At 60.3% G+C, this 18,820-nt stretch overlaps 1 protein-coding gene across 1 annotated transcript; it reads left to right on the forward strand.

The window, feature by feature from the left end:
* The first annotated feature begins 2,042 nt into the window (after positions 1-2,042).
* On the forward strand, positions 2,043-18,787 carry SAMD14 (sterile alpha motif domain containing 14). The gene is made up of 10 exons (XM_086687023.1): positions 2,043-2,535; positions 6,358-6,412; positions 12,417-12,583; positions 13,000-13,288; positions 14,075-14,162; positions 14,262-14,336; positions 14,443-14,602; positions 15,832-15,951; positions 16,037-16,192; positions 17,023-18,787. Exons 2-10 carry the CDS (start codon positions 6,370-6,372, stop codon positions 17,176-17,178), a joined length of 1,254 nt encoding a protein of 417 aa, XP_086543149.1. The 5' UTR covers positions 2,043-2,535; positions 6,358-6,369; the 3' UTR covers positions 17,179-18,787.
* Positions 18,788-18,820: the final 33 nt, after the last annotated feature.

Here is an 18,820-nt window from a genome sequence, read left to right on the forward strand (position 1 = left end):
ATGTTCCAAAAGGTGGGCCAAGTGGTTCCCCATGTCTAAGCCTTGAGTGTGTCGTATGGCTGGGGGTGTTATGTGTGGCTTTGCTTTGAGTCTCCCAGCCCTAAGGTGTGACATGACCATGACGTCTGTCCATGTTTGGGGCTATGTCAAGTGGCTATGGGCAGGCCTATGTGAGGCTTGTTACCACGGCCCTGCTCTATCGCCTGCTTGAGCCGGATGCCACAACCCCAGCACTTGCCATAGTAGAGGGAAATCAAACGAAGGGCGTTTTCTGAACTCCCAGAAGCTTAGGCATCACTAGAAACAGGGCTCCTTCCAGGTCCTATGGCCTAGCAGACACCCTCTCCCACACGACCCGCACCCCTCAACACTGGTGTTCCACACCCATGATGTCCCCACTCCCTACAGGGCCTATGTCATCAGCCCCTTGCTCCACCCTATCACCCAGACCTCACCAGATGCCTGCAAATCGTGTCCTCTTGAAAGATCCCAGACTCCGCCCTGTAGGGTGTCACCCAGAGTCCCCGGCCCCCTCCTCCGCTCCCCACAGTCTAGCCAGCACTCCATGTCTGCCAGCAGATTCCAAAGACAGACCCAGAGATCCCTAAAATGCCCACAGATTTCCTAGGACAACTTCAGCCTTAAGGCTTATTAATTCTGTCCTCACCCACAACCCTCGGGCTCAACATGCCATTTCCCACAGCCCCTCAGAGACCTGTGACTACAGATACTCCAGCCGGCCATTGGAGAACTCTATCCCTACAGGCTGCACAGTTCCCCCTTGAGCTCCGGACCCCCTATTTGCTCTGGAAGAAGCCACTTTCATTCTTCAAAGTCTCTGTTTCCCCCCCTCTTAAAACGGGGGTAATAGAAACAACTACCTCATGGGTTTATTGCAAGGGTGACATTAACTATCAGGGAAAAACGTGCTTAGTACAGCGCCCGGCTCCTACGCCATCACAGTATGGTAGCTAGTTGTTGACTATTACACTATTCCCCCCAACCCCCGCCCCCCGGGGCTGGCCTGCCACCAACTCCAGCTCACTGCTCCAAGTGTGATCTCATCCCTGCCCCCACCCCCGACTCCAGGACTCCAACCTCAAGCCAGGCCTCCTTCTCCTTCAGTGGCCAGTGGTCCCCCAAATCTGGCCAATTGCTTTCATTCTCTATCCCGAACAGTTCTCAGCTTGACCTGTGATCTTCAGGCCTCCTGCCCTGCCCTCTCGGCCTCACCAGGGCTCTCCCTGCCTCCAGCTGGCTTCTCCAATCCACTCTGCACAGGGGAACCAAAGAGTGCTTCCTAAAAGGCAAATCTGAGCCCCTCATTCCTCTGCTACTGCCCCCCCCCCATGGCTCCCCGTTTAAACTGCAAGCACTCCCTCTGCACCTTTGCAGCCTCACTCCTCTTCCTTTTTTAGCCTGCCACCCCCTAGCCCCACTAGCACTCCTACCCTGTGCTGCCCGGCAGGGGTAGCCAACACAACACCTCCACCTGGAAGCCTGCTGGATCGCCACCACCTCCACCCTCACCCACCCCCAGGCCTGGCCTGCGTCCTCCAGTGCGCACTCGTGGCGCTGAAGTGTCCTCTATGAACCGAGGCTCACGGCACCCGGGCTCGTCTGTCCCCCTGACAACGCCGCGAGCCCCGACGGGCCGGGGCCCTGGTGGTTCCGTTCCCCTCGGTGCCCTCAGGCCTTGGCGCCCAAAGTTGCTCGGTGGACGTCGGTTGAATGGATGAATCGGGAGCCCTCACAGACCTCGCCGAGGAGGCGGAAGCCCCGTGGGTCTAGAGGCGGGGCCGCTCTCCCACACGCCCCCCCCTCCCCGCCGGACTTCCGAGGCCCCACGAGTAGCTGCAACTCGGAATCCCCTCGCCCGACCACCGCGCGGGGCCTCCGCCTCCCTCCCGTCCTGCCGCCTCCGCCCCCTCTCGCTCCCTCCCTCCCTCCCTCCCTCCTGCTCTTTGTCTCCGGGCGCCCGCCTCCCCGCCACGCGCCCCCCGCACCGCCCCTTCCCGGGAGACCCCCGCGGACCCCAGCGGACGCGACGCGACGCGTGTCGGCCTGCCCGGCTGGGGGCCTGCATCCGGCGGGGCCCGGCGGGCGGCGGGGCGGGGAGGTGGTTCCCTCCGTCCCTCCCTTCTCTCTCTCTCTCTCTCTCTCTCTCTCTCTCTCTCTCTCTCACTCACACACACACACACACACACGCACACACACACACTCGCGCGCACACACGCGCACACGCATACACGCGCGCGCGCACGGAGCATCCTCCCGTCAGGGCTCTGGTCCAGCCCCGCCCGCGCCTCCCGCTCCCCGCAAACCCTCTCCTCGTCTCCCGCTCCCCCCATCGCCTCCGGCTCCGGGACTCTCCGCGCCCGCCCCTCTCCCGGGATGGAGCGGCTCGAGCCCGCCCGCAGCCCCCCGCGGCCGGGGTGACGGTCCCCCGCCCCTCCCCGCCTGGCCCGCGCCCGGAGGACCATGGGCCCGAGGGGCTCCCGCGGCGCCGGACGCTGAAGATGACTGATGCTGGAGGTGAGGACCCCGACGCGGACCGGGAAGCAGAGCGGGGGTCACTGGGGATCGCGGCGGGACCCCGAGTGGGGTCGGATAGAGCCTTTTTTCCCCAGCCCTGGGGGGCCGCGCAGAGCTGGGGTGCTGGGGCTGTCGGGGGGGAGGGGGCGGAGATGGGATTTGCGTCCCTAATCCTCTCCCTCCCGGAGAAATTAATTTTAAAAAACTGGTGGGGGGGGGGGGGGGAAGGGGGAGAGGGCTTAACTCCTTCCTGCTCGGCGCGGAGTGGGACGGCTGGACCGGAGAGAAACTAGCCGCCCGGCCCCGACCGGGAGTGCGGTAGGTGCCCTGGCCTCCGCGGTGCTGGGAGCGCGCTCCGACTCGCCCGCCGCCCGCCGCCGCAGCCGGGGCCTAGGGGAGGGGGCGCCGCTTTCTCCGGCTCCCCATTGCCCGCACCCCCACCTCCAACCTCCCCTCCCGGCCTTTCCTTCCCAGCCGTTCCCAGTCGCACTTCTGTCTTAGTCTCTTTCTCCTCTTCCCGGGCCCCTTTCCCGCTGGGGCCCGCCCCTCTCCCGACAGCCACCCCTTGGGTCTCTCCTTGCAGCCCTTCCTGGGGCCTCACTCCCGGCCCAGGGAGCCCGTCTCCACCACTGCTTCCCCGGCCCCACTCCTCTCTTCCCAGCTCTTTCTTCCTCCGCTCTGCAGCTCTGTGGACTGACTCTCCATCAACCTGTCTGCCCCTGTTCCTACTTCCCACTTCCCTCCTGGGCTCCTGCCCCTTTCTCTTTCTCCTTCCCGGGCTCCCAGAAAGCCTCCCTTACTCCCAGAGAAGAGTCAAAGGTCATGGGTGCTGCTCCCCTGGGAACTGGAAGCTTTGGGAAGAAGGAGTGGCCTGTGCCCCGTTTCATTTCCACCTTGTGGCAGTTGCTGGTTGAAATTGCGCATGAGTGTGTGTGTGTGTGTGTGTGTGTGTGTGTGTGTGTGTAGGAGTGTGAAGGGGGGGGTGGTTTTCCAAAGCTCAGTTCTGGTGAGAGGGGTCTGGTGACCTCTTGGATGGCCTGCTTCCCAGAGTTCCCCACGGGTCGCCCCATACACACCCCAGGGAGTTAGTTGTTGAGGGGAGGGAAGGAAAGCCGTTTGTGCTGAATCAGGATGGACGAGGCACAGGGTGAACTGGAAGGCCCGGCCTACCCCAGAGGGTGCCTGAAAGAGGGCTCCATCCCCAAGAGGGTCTCCACCCAGGCCTGGGACTTGGAGTGCAGAACACGGGGCATCTCCATTCTCAGCTCGTCTAAGAGAGGAGGCACCGCTGCTGACCTCAGAGAGCCTCCATGCTGATGGGAGAGGCAGTTCTTCTCTTCAGAGAGTCCCTAATCGGATGGGGAATACCCTCCCCTCTCCTCAGGGAGCTCCCATCTGATGCAGGGGAGCCATGACCTATTTAGGGAATCAGTGAAGTATGAAAAATCCCCCATTTCCCAGTGGTTGGGGAAGGGCGGATTTAGAAATTATGTGGACAAATGGGAGGAAGGAGGGCTGTCTAAGACAGCTTTCTGAAGGAGGGGTCGGCCAGGTCTTGGGCAGATGAGGCTTTGTGATTGAATGAGGGAATTGTGCTCATTCTTAGGGGCAGCCTTGCTTCCAAGACGGCCCTTCAGGCAGGAAGAGAGGTTCTAGAATTTCTTTGCTATTGGCACCCAGAGGTCAAGAATGGCACGAGAGTTCTTGGAGGACCCCTTCTCATACCTCACTTCCTGCTTTCGGCCCCCAGCAGGGGAGCTAGGGGTGGAGGTGGTTTAGAAGTTTCTCCCATCCTAGACAGTGTGGACCAGCTCCCCTTCCACGACGTCTCTCCCTTCTCCCAGCAGGGGCCTTTCCTCAGTCGCACCCTCCCAAACTGCAAATCGTCACCCAGGATGGGGCTGAGGAGCAGGAGACAGGTTGAGGCTGAATTCTGCCTCTTATCCCCTGCATCTGAGTTTTCCCGTGTGTACAGTGGGGATACTAAGAATCTCAAGCCTGGACAGCTCCCAGCGAGATGGTGTCTATGTAGTAACAGAAGAGGCAAGTTGGAAAAGACTCCAGCAAGCATGAGGCCAAGCTTCCCCATAGCTGTCAAATGCATTTCTAGCCCAGTGCCCTGCACTGCTCACGGGACCTGAGTGTTAGCAGTAACTGGAGAGCGTTTTCCAGCCCTGCAGTGTGCCCCTGCCCCTGAGCGTCCTCTCTCTCTCACCCTGTCTGGTATTCCCCTTCCCCTCTAACACCCAGGCCTTGGTTTAGGGCTGCTGCTATCCTACGTCTGCTCAGGAGCCTGCCCACATAGTTTCAGATGCATTGTACATCCTGCTTCCCCACCTGCCTCCCTTCTTGCTTCCCCCACCCCCCACAAAGCAAAACAAAACCAAACCCCTACCCATCACGCTTCCTCCCGGAGCATACTTGATGTATCACAGAGACTTGGCTGTCCACTGTTCTGCTGTGAGTACTCCCCATACCCTTCTGCATCTGTGAGTCTGTCTGGAACTGTGAGAACTGTGAGTTTGTCAAGAACAGTGGCCCTGCTGATGGTGCCAGCTTCCTGAACAGCTCATGTTCAGGAAGGCAGGTGGTGAGCACACCAGGGGTGGGCGACGGGGGGTGAAGTAGGACTGGGTGATAGATGGGAAGACGGATGGGTGGATAGTATGAACTAATGGATGCAGAGATGAACTGATGGATGCAGAGATAGTATGAGCAAATGGATGCAGGGATGGATGGATGGATGGATGGATGGACGGTGGATGGGTGAATGAATGAGTGGATGGATGGTGGATGGGTGAGTGAATGGATGGATGGTGGATGGGCGAATGAATGGATGGATGGTGGATGGGCGAATGAATGGATGGATGGATGGTGGATTGTCAAATGAATGGATGGATGGATGGTGGATGGTCAAATGAATGGTTGGATGGTGGATGGGCGAATGAATGGATGCTTGGTGGATGGGTGAATGGATGGATGGTGGATGGGTGAATGAATGAGTGGATGGATGGTGGATGGGTGAGTGAATGGATGGATGGTGGATGGGCGAATGAATGGATGGATGGTGGATGGGCGAATGAATGGATGGATGGTGCATGGGTGGATGGATGGATGGATGGATGGATGGGTGAGTGAATGGTTGGATGGTGGATGGATGAATGAATGGTTGGATAGTGGATAGGTGAGTGAACGGTTGGATGGATGGGCAAGTAGATAGATGGCTATGTAGGTGGGCAGGTGGATGGATGGATAGATGGATGGATGGATGGAAGAACCTGGGTTCTGCTCCTGATTTTGCCATTGGCTTGTCACGTGACCTTAAATTAACAGTGACCTTAACAGTCACTCTCCCCTCTGTTTCTTTATTTGTAAAACGAGAGGATTAGATTTAATAATCCCCAAGATTTCTCCCAGATTTGATGTTGGACAATTTATGATGATCAAAAGTTTTTAGGGAATGGTGATGATAGAAAGGCCCAACACAGTGAAGGGGGGCAGTTCAGTGAGCCGTGTGAAGGCACACAGCAAATCAGCTTGGCCACAAACCATAGGACTCAGCCTGTGTCTACACCCCGGATTTGCTCCTGCCCCTATCCACTCTTCTATTTCTGCCTCCTGCCCTAGCTCACAGTCCAAAGTATGGTTCAGGCGACTTCTTTTCCAAGGAGCTGGAGGAAGAGTTCTAAGGGAAGGTGAGGGGCCATAAGACCAGGAGCAGGTAGCCAGCGGCAGCTCCCTGGTCTCCACCAACCTGAACCTCTTATCCATGGTCATTTTTTTTTCTCTCTCTCTCTCTCTCTCCCATCCGATCCTCCCCAGCTTCCTTGAGTCATGGCTTCTTCAAAGCTACGAGAACCTGCGGACGAGGTTTTTGGTAAGTTCTGTTTGCTCTAACTCTATCCAAGGCCATCGGCATTGGGGGGATTCCCTCTGGGACTTCAGTGTGTGTCAGTGTGTGTGTGTGCGCGCGCGCGTGCGCGCGCTCTGTGGCCTTTCAACCTGGGTCTTTGTCATTACTATCTATGCCAATTACAACAACAATAAGGGTCTTCATTTATCAAGTACTGTCTCATGCCAGGTACTAGGCTAACACCCCAGTCTCCCATGCGCTATATCATTTACTCCCCACAGTCATGCTAAGAGGTGTGCCCTTTGTCCAGACAAGGTGCCGAGAGCACAGAGTGCTGCAGTGACTTGCTTTAAAGATCACACGGCAGGTTAGTGGCAGAGCTGAGACTAGAACTCCAGACCGCCTGACTCCCTGCTCTCCGTGTCCCCGTGTCCCCAGCACAGGTGATGCACGTTACCTCCACATCGCATAGTGAGGGACCTTAGCCTGCAGGATGTGCGTGGAAATCAAATGCATAGGGCACAGAGCCTCTGTACCCCCAGGCTGGCCCCCTCTTTACACACTGGGGTGCATGCGCGCACTTGCTCCTTCCATCATTTACCCCCTGCAGTCTTTCTATTGTGTGATATGGGGAGAGACCACCCTGACAGGGCCGAGTTCCCAGCATGCACTGGGGTGGAGAGGCTGTTTCCTAGCTGGATTTGGTGGAGGAGTCGGGGAGCAGGGAAGGTGAAGGAACATGGAGGGAGAGGTGGAGACAGAAGCGGTTGCCTGAAGCCGATGGCAGGTGTGGAGCCCAGGACACTCACATTTGTGTGCACAAGCCTCAAGGGGCTCCCAGCTTCTCCTCCCCTGCCTTCTCATCTCTACCTGCCCTCCCCTCCTCTCCCCGCCCTCTCCTGCTCACCCGGTTCTCCCCTGTGTGGCCACATGCCCTGGCAATGCCAGGAACTCCTGCCTCCTGGTTCCTGGGAAACTGCTTTCCTGGCCTCCCTGGGGCCCGTGGAATGAAGGGTTTGCCTCCTGGACTCCTCCAGCCTCCAGCTGCCTCTGGGCCTCAGACTCTTGGGACTCACCATCTGCACCCAGGCCTGGCCTGACAGAAGTGAGCGCCCCCTTACCTCGGCTTCTGGGCCTCCCAACACCCCCTAACCCCAACTCTGCCTCTTTTCCGGCTCCCAGACCTGCTGAGGTAGCTGGCCGCCTTCCCTGCTTCCTGATTCGAAAGGCAATTAAATATTCATGACTCCCCAGTGCCCAGGGCTGGGCTAACTCCCTGCTGGGGAGAGAAAGAGAGAGACAGAGAGACAGATACAGAGATGGAGGGAAGCCAGGGAGCCAGGTAGAACAGAGACCAGAGGAGAGACAGGCCCCACCTTGTCTCAAAAACACTTAAGCCCCCCTAGAAGTTCCTTTGCTCCCTCGACCCTCCGACCCTCCGAGGTAAGCTGCCTACAGTCCTGAGGTGGCCCAGAGTCAGGAGCAAAGGGCCCTTCTCCCTGGGCCGGGGCGGCTGGGCACCAGCTGTCCAGGCGTCCCAGAACGGCAAGAACACTAGTCTGGGAGCCAGGAGGCCTGGATGTTGTCCTGAACTCCCCCTGCACCTTTGGCCAAACCTTGCCTGTCTGAGCGTCAGTTTCCCCACCTATAAAATGAGAGGTTGGACTCACAAGGTGCTCCCATCTCCGCCTCAGGGGAGGTAGAGCGGGCTGAGTACTTACACACTGAGCCTCCGGAGCCAGCCTGCCTGTAACCTTGGCCCCTCTCTTCGGCAGCCGTGGGCCTTCAGGCAAATTAAGGCTGCCCTGGGGATTCCCGGAGTCTCTTCCTCCTAGGGTTGTGGGGAGTTTAAATGAGCTAGTGATCGGAAAGCACTTAGAACGGGTGCCTGGCACAGCGAGAGCCCCGTGAGTGGTAGCCATTCTTATTCTGTGGTTCAGTCCTTGCTGCTCGCAGATAACGCTTGGAGAGTCTGTGTCAGGGATCAGGGGGCAGAGGGCTCCCTCTGGAAAACCCCAGAAGCGAAGCAGGGGCAGCTAAGGAACTAGAGGCACAGCGTCAAGGCTGGGGTCCCAAATAGCAGTCCTCTGACAGGACCTCTCCCCTCGCCAAGCCTCCTCCACTGCATCTGGACAACTGTGACCGTTCCCGTGGGTCCACCCTCCCCGGTGTCCGGGCCGGTCCCCTCTCCTTGCGGCCTCCACTGGCCCACACCATCCCTTCTCCTTGGAAAGTTCTTCCCTGTTCTCTCTACCACCTTAGCTCTTCACTGTCTCCCAGACCTCAGCCCGTCTACCGAACCTATAGCTCCCAGCCCCTGCCTTCGTCCCTTCCGCAAATACCACTGGGCCCCTATCATGTGCCAGGCTCTGTTCCAGGCCCCAGGGAGACAGCACCGAACAAGCCAGACAAGGTCACTGCCCTCGAGGAGCTTGCGTTCTAGTGCGGGGGCAAGCGGGGGACCCGCACGGAAGCACCCACACGACGAGACAAGAAATGTGTCACGGTGGGGAGCGCTCCGCAGAGGACTTAAGTGCGGAGCGTGCACGTCACCACCTTCGCGTGTCTTGAGCCCGTCTCTGCCCGGCTCTGCGCTGGTCCCCAAAGGGTAACTTAGCTTCAGTACTGACTGACCACCTCCTCTCTGCCGGGCCCCGCGCCAGCTCTCACGGAACACGGCGGACGGCGCAGGGCTCGACCCTCTGCCGCGTGCGGACTGGCACGGGACAGTCACTTCCGACCAGACCCTAGGGCCAGGCCTGCAGAGGGGCAGCGGTCCTGCGGGGCCGGCGGAATGATGGATTTGAGTTGGCAGCCGGACAAAGGAGGGGTGGGGCAGAGGAGGGCTGCGGGAGCGGCCCAGGCAGAGGCAGGTGGAGACAGGGACCCAGGTGTGGCCGGCAGGTTAGTACCGCTCCCCCCAACGCCACCCGCAGCTCGTGCTCTCTGAGCCCTTAGCCGCGGGCATTCTGGCACAGCTTTGTATAGTGATCTGATTTAACGCTCACACAACCCTGCGGGGAACATACTCCTGCCATGACCCCGTCTTGCTGACGCGGAAGCCAGTATCCAAATGTAAGTGACTTGTCCAGAGTCACCCAGCAAATGGCACAACTGATTTCAGCCCCGGCCAGCCGGCTCTTAACCATGGTCCCTATAAGAGCCTGCTGTGCAGAGGAAATGTGGGAAACACAGAAAGGGGGAGCTGGGACCCCTCCGGCCTTGCCTGGAGGGCTGAGGGGCATGGGCTTTATGTTGTTGGCTTTGGAACCCTCCCCCCTCCCCCGCCCCGCCCTGGGTTTCAAAAGCAAGCAATTATGGGACACAGTGAGAAACGCGCTTTAGAAAGTTTCTTCTGGCTCGTGACAAGTGGGGAGGGAGGCGGACCGTTGGCAGGGAGCTCAGGATGGAAGGACGCTGAGGCCGTGCTCAGCTGGCTGGGTCTTCGGGGAAGTGGCTGGTGAAGGCCTGAGCTCAGGCGGTTCAGTCCCAAGGGAGCGAAGAGGCTGGGTTGCAGAGGTGTGAAGAAGGCAGATGGAGGGGCGCCTGGGTGGCGCAGTCGGTTAAGCGTCCGACTTCAGCCAGGTCACGATCTCGCGGTCCGTGAGTTCGAGCCCCGCGTCAGGCTCTGGGCTGATGGCTTGGAGCCTGGAGCCTGTTTCCGATTCTGTGTCTCCCTCTCTCTCTGCCCCTCCCCCGTTAATGCTCTGTCTCTCTCTGTCCCAAAAATAAATAAACGTTGAAAAAAAAATTAAAAAAAAAAAAAGAAGGCAGATGGACAGAACCACGGCTTTTCCATTAGAATGATATTTACCAAGACCCTCCTATGTGCCAGCATCCATCCTGAGTCAGAGCAGTGAACAAAATAGAGGAACGTCAGCCCTCACGGAGCTGGCATTCTAATGACTGGAGAGACCATAAACTAAGCAAAATACACAGCATGCCAGAGAATGATACATGATATAGGGAAAAACAGAGATTTGGGTTCTGGGGCGGGGGGAGGGAATTATAAGTTGAGTGGTCAGTCAAGTCCTCGGTGACAGAAAACATTTAAAGCAAAGACCTGAAGGAGGTGAAGGAGAGAACCACGCAGAAACCCGTGGCGAGAGCCTTGCAGGAAAGGGAAAGAGGAAGTGCAAAGGCCCTGAGGTGCAGGCGAGGCTTGTGTGAGGAAGAGCCAGGAGGCTGGGATGGCCAGGAGTGGAGGGAGCACGAGGGGGAGAAGGAGAAGCTCAGAGAGGTAAGGGGGAGCACGGAGTGAGTCTGGAAAAGCCACTGGGACGACTTGGCGCTTACTCTGTGCGAGGTGGAAGTCCCCAGAGGGCTCTGAGCAGAGCAGTGACAAGGGCTGACATGTTCTATCAGGATCACTCTGGCCACCGCTGTGTTGAAAATAGACCGTAAATGGGAAAGGGAGGACAAGGGAAGATCAGCTTGGAGGCTTTTGCGATAATTGAGGCAGGAGGTGATAGTGACCTAGACCAGGGAGGCTGTGTGTCCCCCTCTCCTCCCTGCCTTCCCATCCTCTCCCTGCCTCACCTCTTCCCCCTTCTTCCTCTGCTGTCCCTCCCCTTCTTCTCCGTGTGTATGCCAGGCTCCACTCCTATTCCCCTGGATTATTTTGAACCTAATCCAAAACATTGCATCGTTTCACCATAAATATTTCAGTGTGTCTGGAGGTATGTCGAAAGTGGAGCTAACAGCCGAGGGCAAAGGGTAGCTTGGGGCTGAGTTGGGGGGCTGGGTGGATGACGGGGCCTTCTGCTGAGCCGAGGAGCAAAGGGGAAGCCGGTGTGAGGCAAGGCGGTGGGTTCATTTGGGTGGATTCCTTGAGGAGCCTGGGTGCCTTGGACGTGGCAAGTCCCCTGGCCGGCGCCGAGGCGCCCCGGGCTTCGGGGGTGAACCAGGAGGTGGTAGTTAAGTCAGGCCAGCAACTGGGGTGGCTTAGGGGGTGTCTGCAGACAGGACAAAGAGGAGCAGGGAAGGCAAGGCAGGCATGAGTGATGGGATGGGGGACCCTGAGATTGTGGGGGGGCGGGGGGGGAAGAAAAGGTCTTAACCCATCCTGAGGTCTGGGAAGGACATCTTTTGCCCGGAGACCCCAGTGCCGAGCCTGGAGATGCTGCGGAGCAGGGGCTTCGTTCCCAGGTGCAACAGATGAGAAGGAAAACGAGGAGCAGTTGGGATTTTGCATGATCTGCTGGGTTTGCCTCGTCTTCCTCCACGTCTTCATCCGGGACCCAGCCCGGCACCGCCGCCCCCAGGATGGCGGAGACAGGCCTCCCGGGGCCTGGGTTTCCCCCCTGACGCCACTGCTATGTTCCGGCTCAGCTGCGAGCCTTCTCGGCAGTGCTGTGTCTGAGCGCCAACCCCAGGCGTGGCCCAGCGAGCCCGTCTCTGGAGCCAGACGAGTCAGGCTCGGATCCCGGACCACTGCCAGCTGGTGGCTGCCCTCAAGAACTGGACCTCCCTGAGCCTCAGTTTGCAAGCCTGTACGACGCGCGTAATAGTTGTCCCTCGCTCACTGGGGTGTTTTGAGCGGACGGGGCGAGGTGTGAACCTTCTGGCACGTCGTTGGGGCTTCTTCAAGGGGAGCTGTTATTACCGTGATCTGTCCGGCCTCATCCCCAGCCCTCCTCTCCACAGAGCGACCCCGCAAGTGCCCCGGAGGTGGTCCCGCCGTGCGGAGAGCAGGTTGCCAAACCTCCTGTCTTGTAAACTCCCACCCAGACCTTAGACCAGCTTTGGTGCTTCCTCCCCTGACCCATCCAGACAGGACCCTCCTGTCCTCCTCGGTGTCCGTGAGCGTTTGCCCCACACGGCCGCATTCAGGTGCTGACGCGTCTGGCTTGCCCGGCGACCGTCCGGGACCCTGTTCTCCGTCTCATTCGTACTCCCGGGGCCCGGCACTCACAAACATTGGTTGAATGTCTGGGGTGTGAGTGCAGGCGGCTGCCTGAGGTGGGTGGGCCTCTGGGCTTGCTGTCCTCACGTGTCTGGTCTGTGTACCCCCCGACCTGGTTCACAGACCTGGACTTGGCCGTGCCAGAGACCGTCAGACTGGACAGCAGTTTACATAAGGCCCGAGCCCAGCTACTGGCCAAGGGCCGGAGACACCGACCTTCCCGCTCCAGGCTTCGGGACAGTGCCAGCTCTGCAGAGGACGGCGAAGGCTCCGATGGGCCCGGAGGCAAGGTCGGGGCAGCCCACCCAATCACACGTACCCTACCCACCCCCCTCTGGCCCGCCCCGCCCCTTTCCAGGGAAACCCCACTCCAGATTTCTGACGGTAGTAGCACCAACATTCACATCTGGCTCACGTCAAATTTTACGCAAGGTGTGATCATTCCCATCATGCGTGTGAGGGACCTGAGGCTCTGAGAGGTTCAGTCACAAATGCACGCAGTTAGGAAGTGAGGAGGGCGGGATTCAACCCCAGCCTGCATGACCGAAGCCCCCCCCCCCCGCCTCCCCCCGCCCATCTCCCACATCTCACGGCCCAGCCAGCCCCTTCAGGGGGCCCCCTCGCAGTTTGCGGGGTGAAACCAATTCCCAGCCCCTCGGGGAAGAGGCGGGGAGGGTTGGCAGTGAGCGGCTGCCCCCTCCCCCAGGTGACGGACGGCTGCGGGAGCCCCCTGCACCGGCTGCGCTCGCCTCTGCACTCGGGCCCGGGGTCCCCGGCGGGGGGCTCTTTCTGCCTGGAGCCTCCGGGGTTGCGGCGCAGCCTGGACGAAGACGAGCCGCCGCCCTCGCCGCTCACACGCTACCGGCCCCTGCACAACGCCACCTCGCACGAGGGCCTGGCCGCCGCCTCCTGCTCGCCGCCGCGCTCGGCGCCCTCCTCGGACAGCTCGCCCAGCTTCGTGCGCCGCCACCCGCGCGCGGAGCCGCACAGCGAAGGTGAGCGGTGGCCGGTGGCGGCGCCCCCTGCTGGCGGGCTCCGGGACTGCAGCGGGCGGACCAAGCAGGGTCGTGCACCTTGGCGACGGGGGGAGGGGGGGGAGGGGGGGCGTGGGAGGACACATCACGGCTCACGCATTCGCTTCCTGTGTACCAGACTCTGTTGCGCACTGGGGACACACAGGTGGGGAAACAGATGCAGCCTTTTCCCTCGCGAGGCTTGCAGTTTGGGGGAGAGGCCATCTGATAATTCCTTATAGGTTAAGGGGGAAGCGATCAAATCATCTCTCAACTAAACGTGCGGGTTACAAGCTGTAATCAGCGCTATGGGAGAAACGTGAGCGGTGGCGGGGGCGACACCGAGCAGGGCGAAAGGACCCAGCGGGGAGCATCCTGTAAGGCTTCTCTGAGGGCGTGACATGGGAGCCAAGATCGGAAGGCTGGTTAGAAGTTGGTCAGGATAAACTGAACCCTGACTAGCAGCGGCCCCTACGCGTCCGTGGGTTGCATAAGGCTTTTTGCACATATTCCTTGAAACAGGCAGGTGTCATCACGGGTCCCGTGAAATAGGTGTTATTGTAGATCAGGTGTGATCATCCCCCTGTCTGAGATGAAGGCAGCTCAGCGAGGTAGGGCGATTTGTCCTCAGTCGCACAGCTAGCGAAGGGCACCGGAGCCAAGTTACCTGATCCTAAGTCAGAAGGGTTTCCATCACCTCACCCTGGCAGCTCAAGGAGGCGGGTAAGCCACCCCACAGGCAATGTCCTTCCCTCTCCTCTCCAAAAGATGACAGCCGGGACGCCAGCCCCCCTGAGCCTGCCAGCCCCACCATCGGCCTGGATAAGAAGACTCGCCGCAAGTTCTTGGACCTGGGGTGAGTGGAGAACGGGCCAGCAGCAAAGGCTTGGGGCTGTGGGGTACAGGGTAGCACGGCGGGCCGCTCTGCCCCACTCCCCGCCTGCCCTCCCCACAGGGTCACCTTACGCAGAGCATCCACTAGCAAGAGCCGGAAGGACAAGAGCAGCAACCGCTTGTCCATGGGCAGCAGGTGAGTGGTGCCCACAGCCCCTCTGGCCACGGTTTCCGCCCGTCGTTCTCTGTGGGCCCGGCCCTCGGCTCGGTGCCCCCACCCATGCAGGGTGCTCTCTCCGCAGGGAGTCAGTGGAGGGGTCCGGCAGGTCAGGGGGCTCCCCGTTCCTGCCCTTTTCCTGGTTCACAGACAGCGGCAAGGGCTCGGCATCCTCTGGCAACACCACCTCCCCCGCCTGCTCCCCTAAACACGAGGGCTTCAGCCCGAAGAAGTCAGCTTCTCAGGTGAGCCCGTGGCCTTCCTGCCCTCGTGCGGGCCCCAGACTCAGGTGACACGAGGGCACGCTTCACCCTGGCTCGGGCTGGGATCCAGGCCTTCCTCGAGTCCATTTGTCTACCCACGGAGCCATCCGGTGACTCATTAGTTCGTCCGTTCTCGTTCTCTGAGTTCATTCATTCACTTGTTCGCTCACTCGCGCTGAGTCGTTCCTTCGTCGTTTCATTTACTGAATTCAACGCGTCAGTGAACACTGGGCTTCCCCTGGTGTATCCCCACCCCCCGCCCCAGCCTGAGGCCTCCTCCCCTCGGGCTAAGTCTCCTGCCTGGCTCGGCTCTAGCCCCACGTCCTGTCTTAGGAGCCAGCCGGGCTACCCGTGTGGTGGGGTGAGGCCTGGAGGCGACAGAGATGAGTGGGGCCCGGACTAGCCAGTGCTTAGGAAGCTCGCCGCCCTCTGGGAGAAGTGACACTGGGGGACAGAAGCAACAGTCTCTGCTTATGCTCATGCTCGTGCCACCCTCCATGCTTGCAAGGCTTCAAGTGCATGCTTTTGGTTTGCTGTCCCAAAGCGCAGGCACGCTGCCCCGGTCGAATAGATGAAAGAATAAGACGAAGAGAGAAGGACTTACCGCGTGGGTTGCTTGCCAGGCTCCAAGCCTGTTCCTTGGCTGTGCCTTATGTGCTCCCGGGGCAGAGGAGATCAGAAAGCTGGGAATTCGGGGGAGAAAGAGTTCCTTCGGACCCGGCGCTTCTTTGTTGCCTCTTTCCCTCCACGGACTCCTTGCATCTCTTCCTTCCCTTGTGCTGAGCCCTGGGATGACATAGTGAACAGACAGCCCAGGGCCTCAGAGAGCTTGTGGTCTCTACTCAGGCACTTAGCAGCCAGGGTGCCGGAGGCTGTGGTGGGGAGGCACAAAGGGGGACCCCTGACCTAGCCTGGGGGAATCCTGGTTGGCTGCCTGTAAGAAGTGACACCTCCTCCATTCCTGCTAACTATTCTGCCTCAGTTCTAGCCCCACGTGCTCCCAGAAGCCTTACGTCCTGATGCCTCCCGTGAGTCACCGTGTCATATGTGCCTGCCCAGCTCCTGGTTCATGCCTAGGAGGCACTGGTGCCCCGTCCCCAGATTCAGCTCCACGCAGACAGGGGGCAGGGGGTTGGGAGCGTGGGGTGGGGGTGGGGGACTCCCTTGGGCTTGTGGGTGAGCTGTCTTCAGCACGCACCCCCCCTGTCTAGGAATCCACCCTGAGTGATGACTCCACACCCCCCAGCAGCAGCCCCAAGATCCCCAGTGGTCCCCGGCAGGAGACCAAGTGTTCCTACCCCTACCACACGCTGTCCCAATCTTCGGATGAGGTGAGTAAGCCCTGACCTCGGAGCGTCGGGTGTTCGGGCCACAGGCCGGGTCACCCCTCCTCACTGTCCTTGGTCTCCACCCCAGTTCCTGGACGAACCTCTCCCCACTGTCCACCACTGGACCAGTCAGCAGGTGGGCCAGTGGCTGCACAGCCTCAACCTGGAGCAGTATGCCGCTGAGTTCGCCGCGCGGCAGGTGGATGGGCCCCAGCTCCTGCAGCTGGATGGAAGCAAACTGAAGGTGGGTCAGAGGAGAAGAGCCGTGATCCAGCGGGAGCCCGAGGCAACCTTCCGGGATCGGGATCCCCTCACCCTGACCTTTCCTTGCACTTCCTTCGAGGCCATTCCCTGACCTCTGACCTCTGGGCAAGGTCCATGGCCTGATCTCTGGACTCTAGCATGGGTCCCCAGTCTGCCTCGAAACTCAAGCGCAGGTCTTCAGTTTGACCTTCAAGCTCCAGCCCCAGTCTCCAGGTTGACCTTGACCTCCACGACTATCGTTATCACCTGACTCTTGATTCCGAGTCTCCTGGTGTCCTAAGAAACCAGGCCTCTCCCTGATCACCTTGACTGATTCTCAGTCTTGGAAGGTGCTGGTAGTCAGGGGAGGTCAGGGGGCGCACCTCGGATCTTTGTGCTGGGAGGTTTCTGGCCTGTTCCCCACCCTCTGTTACACTGCTTGGGGAAGGGGTGGTGAGGAGAGTCCCCAGGGAGTCTGAGTGGGGGGGGGGCCTCGGCTACTTACTAGCTGTGTGACCTTGGGCACATCACCTGCTCTCTGTGGGCCCCAGGGGTGCTGGGGTCGTGCCACGGCTGAAATCCAGAGTGGCGGAACGGGGGCTGAGGATTGCCAGGGGTGGGGGCAGGGGCTAAGGGTCTGGAGAGATCCTCCACGGCATCTTTTCCAAAGGCTCCCCTTCCGAATTCTTGCCCTGCGGGGTCTGGTCCACAGGCAAGTCTGGGGGGTGGAAGAGAGCTTACGCCTGGGGCACAGAGAACCTGGGGCTCGGGTTGGCCAGGGCTCCGGGCGGTTCTGGGGCTCGTTCCCTCACCCTTGAATTCCTCCCCCAGAGCCTGGGGCTCAGCAACTCGCATGACCGGGCGCTAGTGAAGCGGAAGGTGAAGGAGCTGGCAGCGGCCGCTGAGAAGGAGCGCAAGGCCCAGGAGAAGGCCGCACGGCAGCGCGAGAAACTCCGGCGCAGGGAGCAGGAGGCCAAGAAAAGCTAGGGGAGGGCGAGGGGCAGGCACCGGCACCCAGGCGCTGGCGGCCGCCGGGCTCGGTGGGCACAGGCCTCAGCGAGAAGGCGGGGCCTGGGCGCCAAGCTTGGGCTGGCCTGGCCCCACACTCTCAGGGGGGGTACGTGCCCTCTCCCACCCTGTCACTCGGTCTGGACCCAGATCCCCCAGAAAGGGAGACCCCAGGAGAGGGCCCGGTGATAAATCCAATTTTAAGGACGTTTGGCACGGAGTCCCTAGGGGAGCTGGCAGGTTATGGGCAGAGGGCAGAGAGGCCAGGGCTGAACAGGTCTGGGAGCCCTGAGGCACCTGGGTCAAGTCTGACCCTCTGCCCTCAGGCCACGGCGGTGCTGGCCGGCAGTGAGCTGGGACACCTGCCTGGCCTGCCTGCCTGCCTTCTAGAGGCCCTGAGATGGGGCCAGGGTCCCAGGGCTGAGGGAGGTAGGAAGCACCTCAGCAGGAGTGGGTGGATAGAGCTCTCCGAGGTGGCGGTGTGCTGGGAGAGCTCCGTGCTCCCCAGGGAGGCCGGGAGGTGCTGCAGCAAGTTGCACTCAGGGTAGACTCCCGGTCTACACTCCTGAACGGGAGCGCGGAGAAAGCGGCATGGTCATCCCACGCGATCTTTGCAAGGACCTTAGGGGCAGGAAGGGAGGATGAAAACCTCCCCTTCCCCTTCCCTGTCCTGTGGGTCCCAGTGGTGAGATGACAGCCATACAGATCTGTCCCTCTGGGGCCCATTCAAGGCCTGGTCTTTGACCTGCTCTCTAACACAGGGCACACGTCTGTTGCTCCCTCAGAGGACACCTGAGACCTCTCTGGGGACAGAGCAAACTTGGGAGCTGGGGGGGGGGGACAGGATACCCCCAACCAGTGCCTAGGTGGTACTGAACAGGTGAACCCTCACGCTAGCTGGGTAGAGAGGCACCATCTAGGAGTCCCCCCGCAATCTCTTGGAAGGGTTCGTCAACTCTCCCCCATCTGCTCTGGTTCCTGTCTGGGCCTCAGTGGGTTCCAGAAATCGGCAGGCAGTGCAGGCTCTGGGTCGCTGGGCCACAAGGAAGGGTGGGGCCAGCCCCCTGGGTAGGGGCGGGATCTATTCCTGCGGCCCAGGGATGACCTCTATCTGTTCTTGGAAGGAGGGGGCTTTCAGACGGTCCCCTGTCCTCAGCAGCACTGGCCGGCAGCTGGCCCAGCTTCTGGAGGATTGGCCAGTTATCAGTGGGGCTGGGGGGGGGGGCTCTGATTACAAGTCCCCCTCCACCTCCCCCTGCCTGGAGTGGCGGACAGGACCCAATGCATGCCAACACCCCTCATTCCTGCTCAGGGGCTCAGGCTTCAAGGCCACCCCTGCTATGGCCAGGGTCCTGTCCGTGGGACTCAGCCCTTTGCTCCTCTCTGCTGTCTGTGCTGGGAGAGGGGCTTCAGAGGAAACTGAGGTACGGGGGCACTGGCACCATCTGCGCCTGTTGGAGGGGCTGGTGGGGAGGTGGAAGGCACCCAGGCCTTTGAAGCTATCAGGAGCTATGTGGGTGCCCACCTGCATGTGAAGGGGGGGGTGGTACTCAATTTATTTCAATAAACACTTATGATGTGCCAGTGACCTTTGTCTGCCCCAGGTGGGAAGCTGGGCTGG

This window comes from Puma concolor, chromosome E1 (assembly GCF_028749965.1).
Source record: "Puma concolor isolate L17-30 chromosome E1, mPumCon1.1.hap2, whole genome shotgun sequence".
NCBI lineage: Eukaryota > Metazoa > Chordata > Mammalia > Carnivora > Felidae > Puma > Puma concolor.

Excerpts from the sequence above, each read along its gene's own strand:
- SAMD14 (XM_086687023.1), top strand. The coding sequence starts at position 6,370 with ATGGCTTCTTCAAAGCTACGAGAACCTGCGGACGAGGTTTTTG. Across the intron at positions 13,289-14,074 it reads CGCGGAGCCGCACAGCGAAG|ATGACAGCCGGGACGCCAGC; the intron begins GTGAGCGGTGGC and ends CCTCTCCAAAAG. Across the intron at positions 14,163-14,261 it reads CGCAAGTTCTTGGACCTGGG|GGTCACCTTACGCAGAGCAT; the intron begins GTGAGTGGAGAA and ends CCCTCCCCACAG.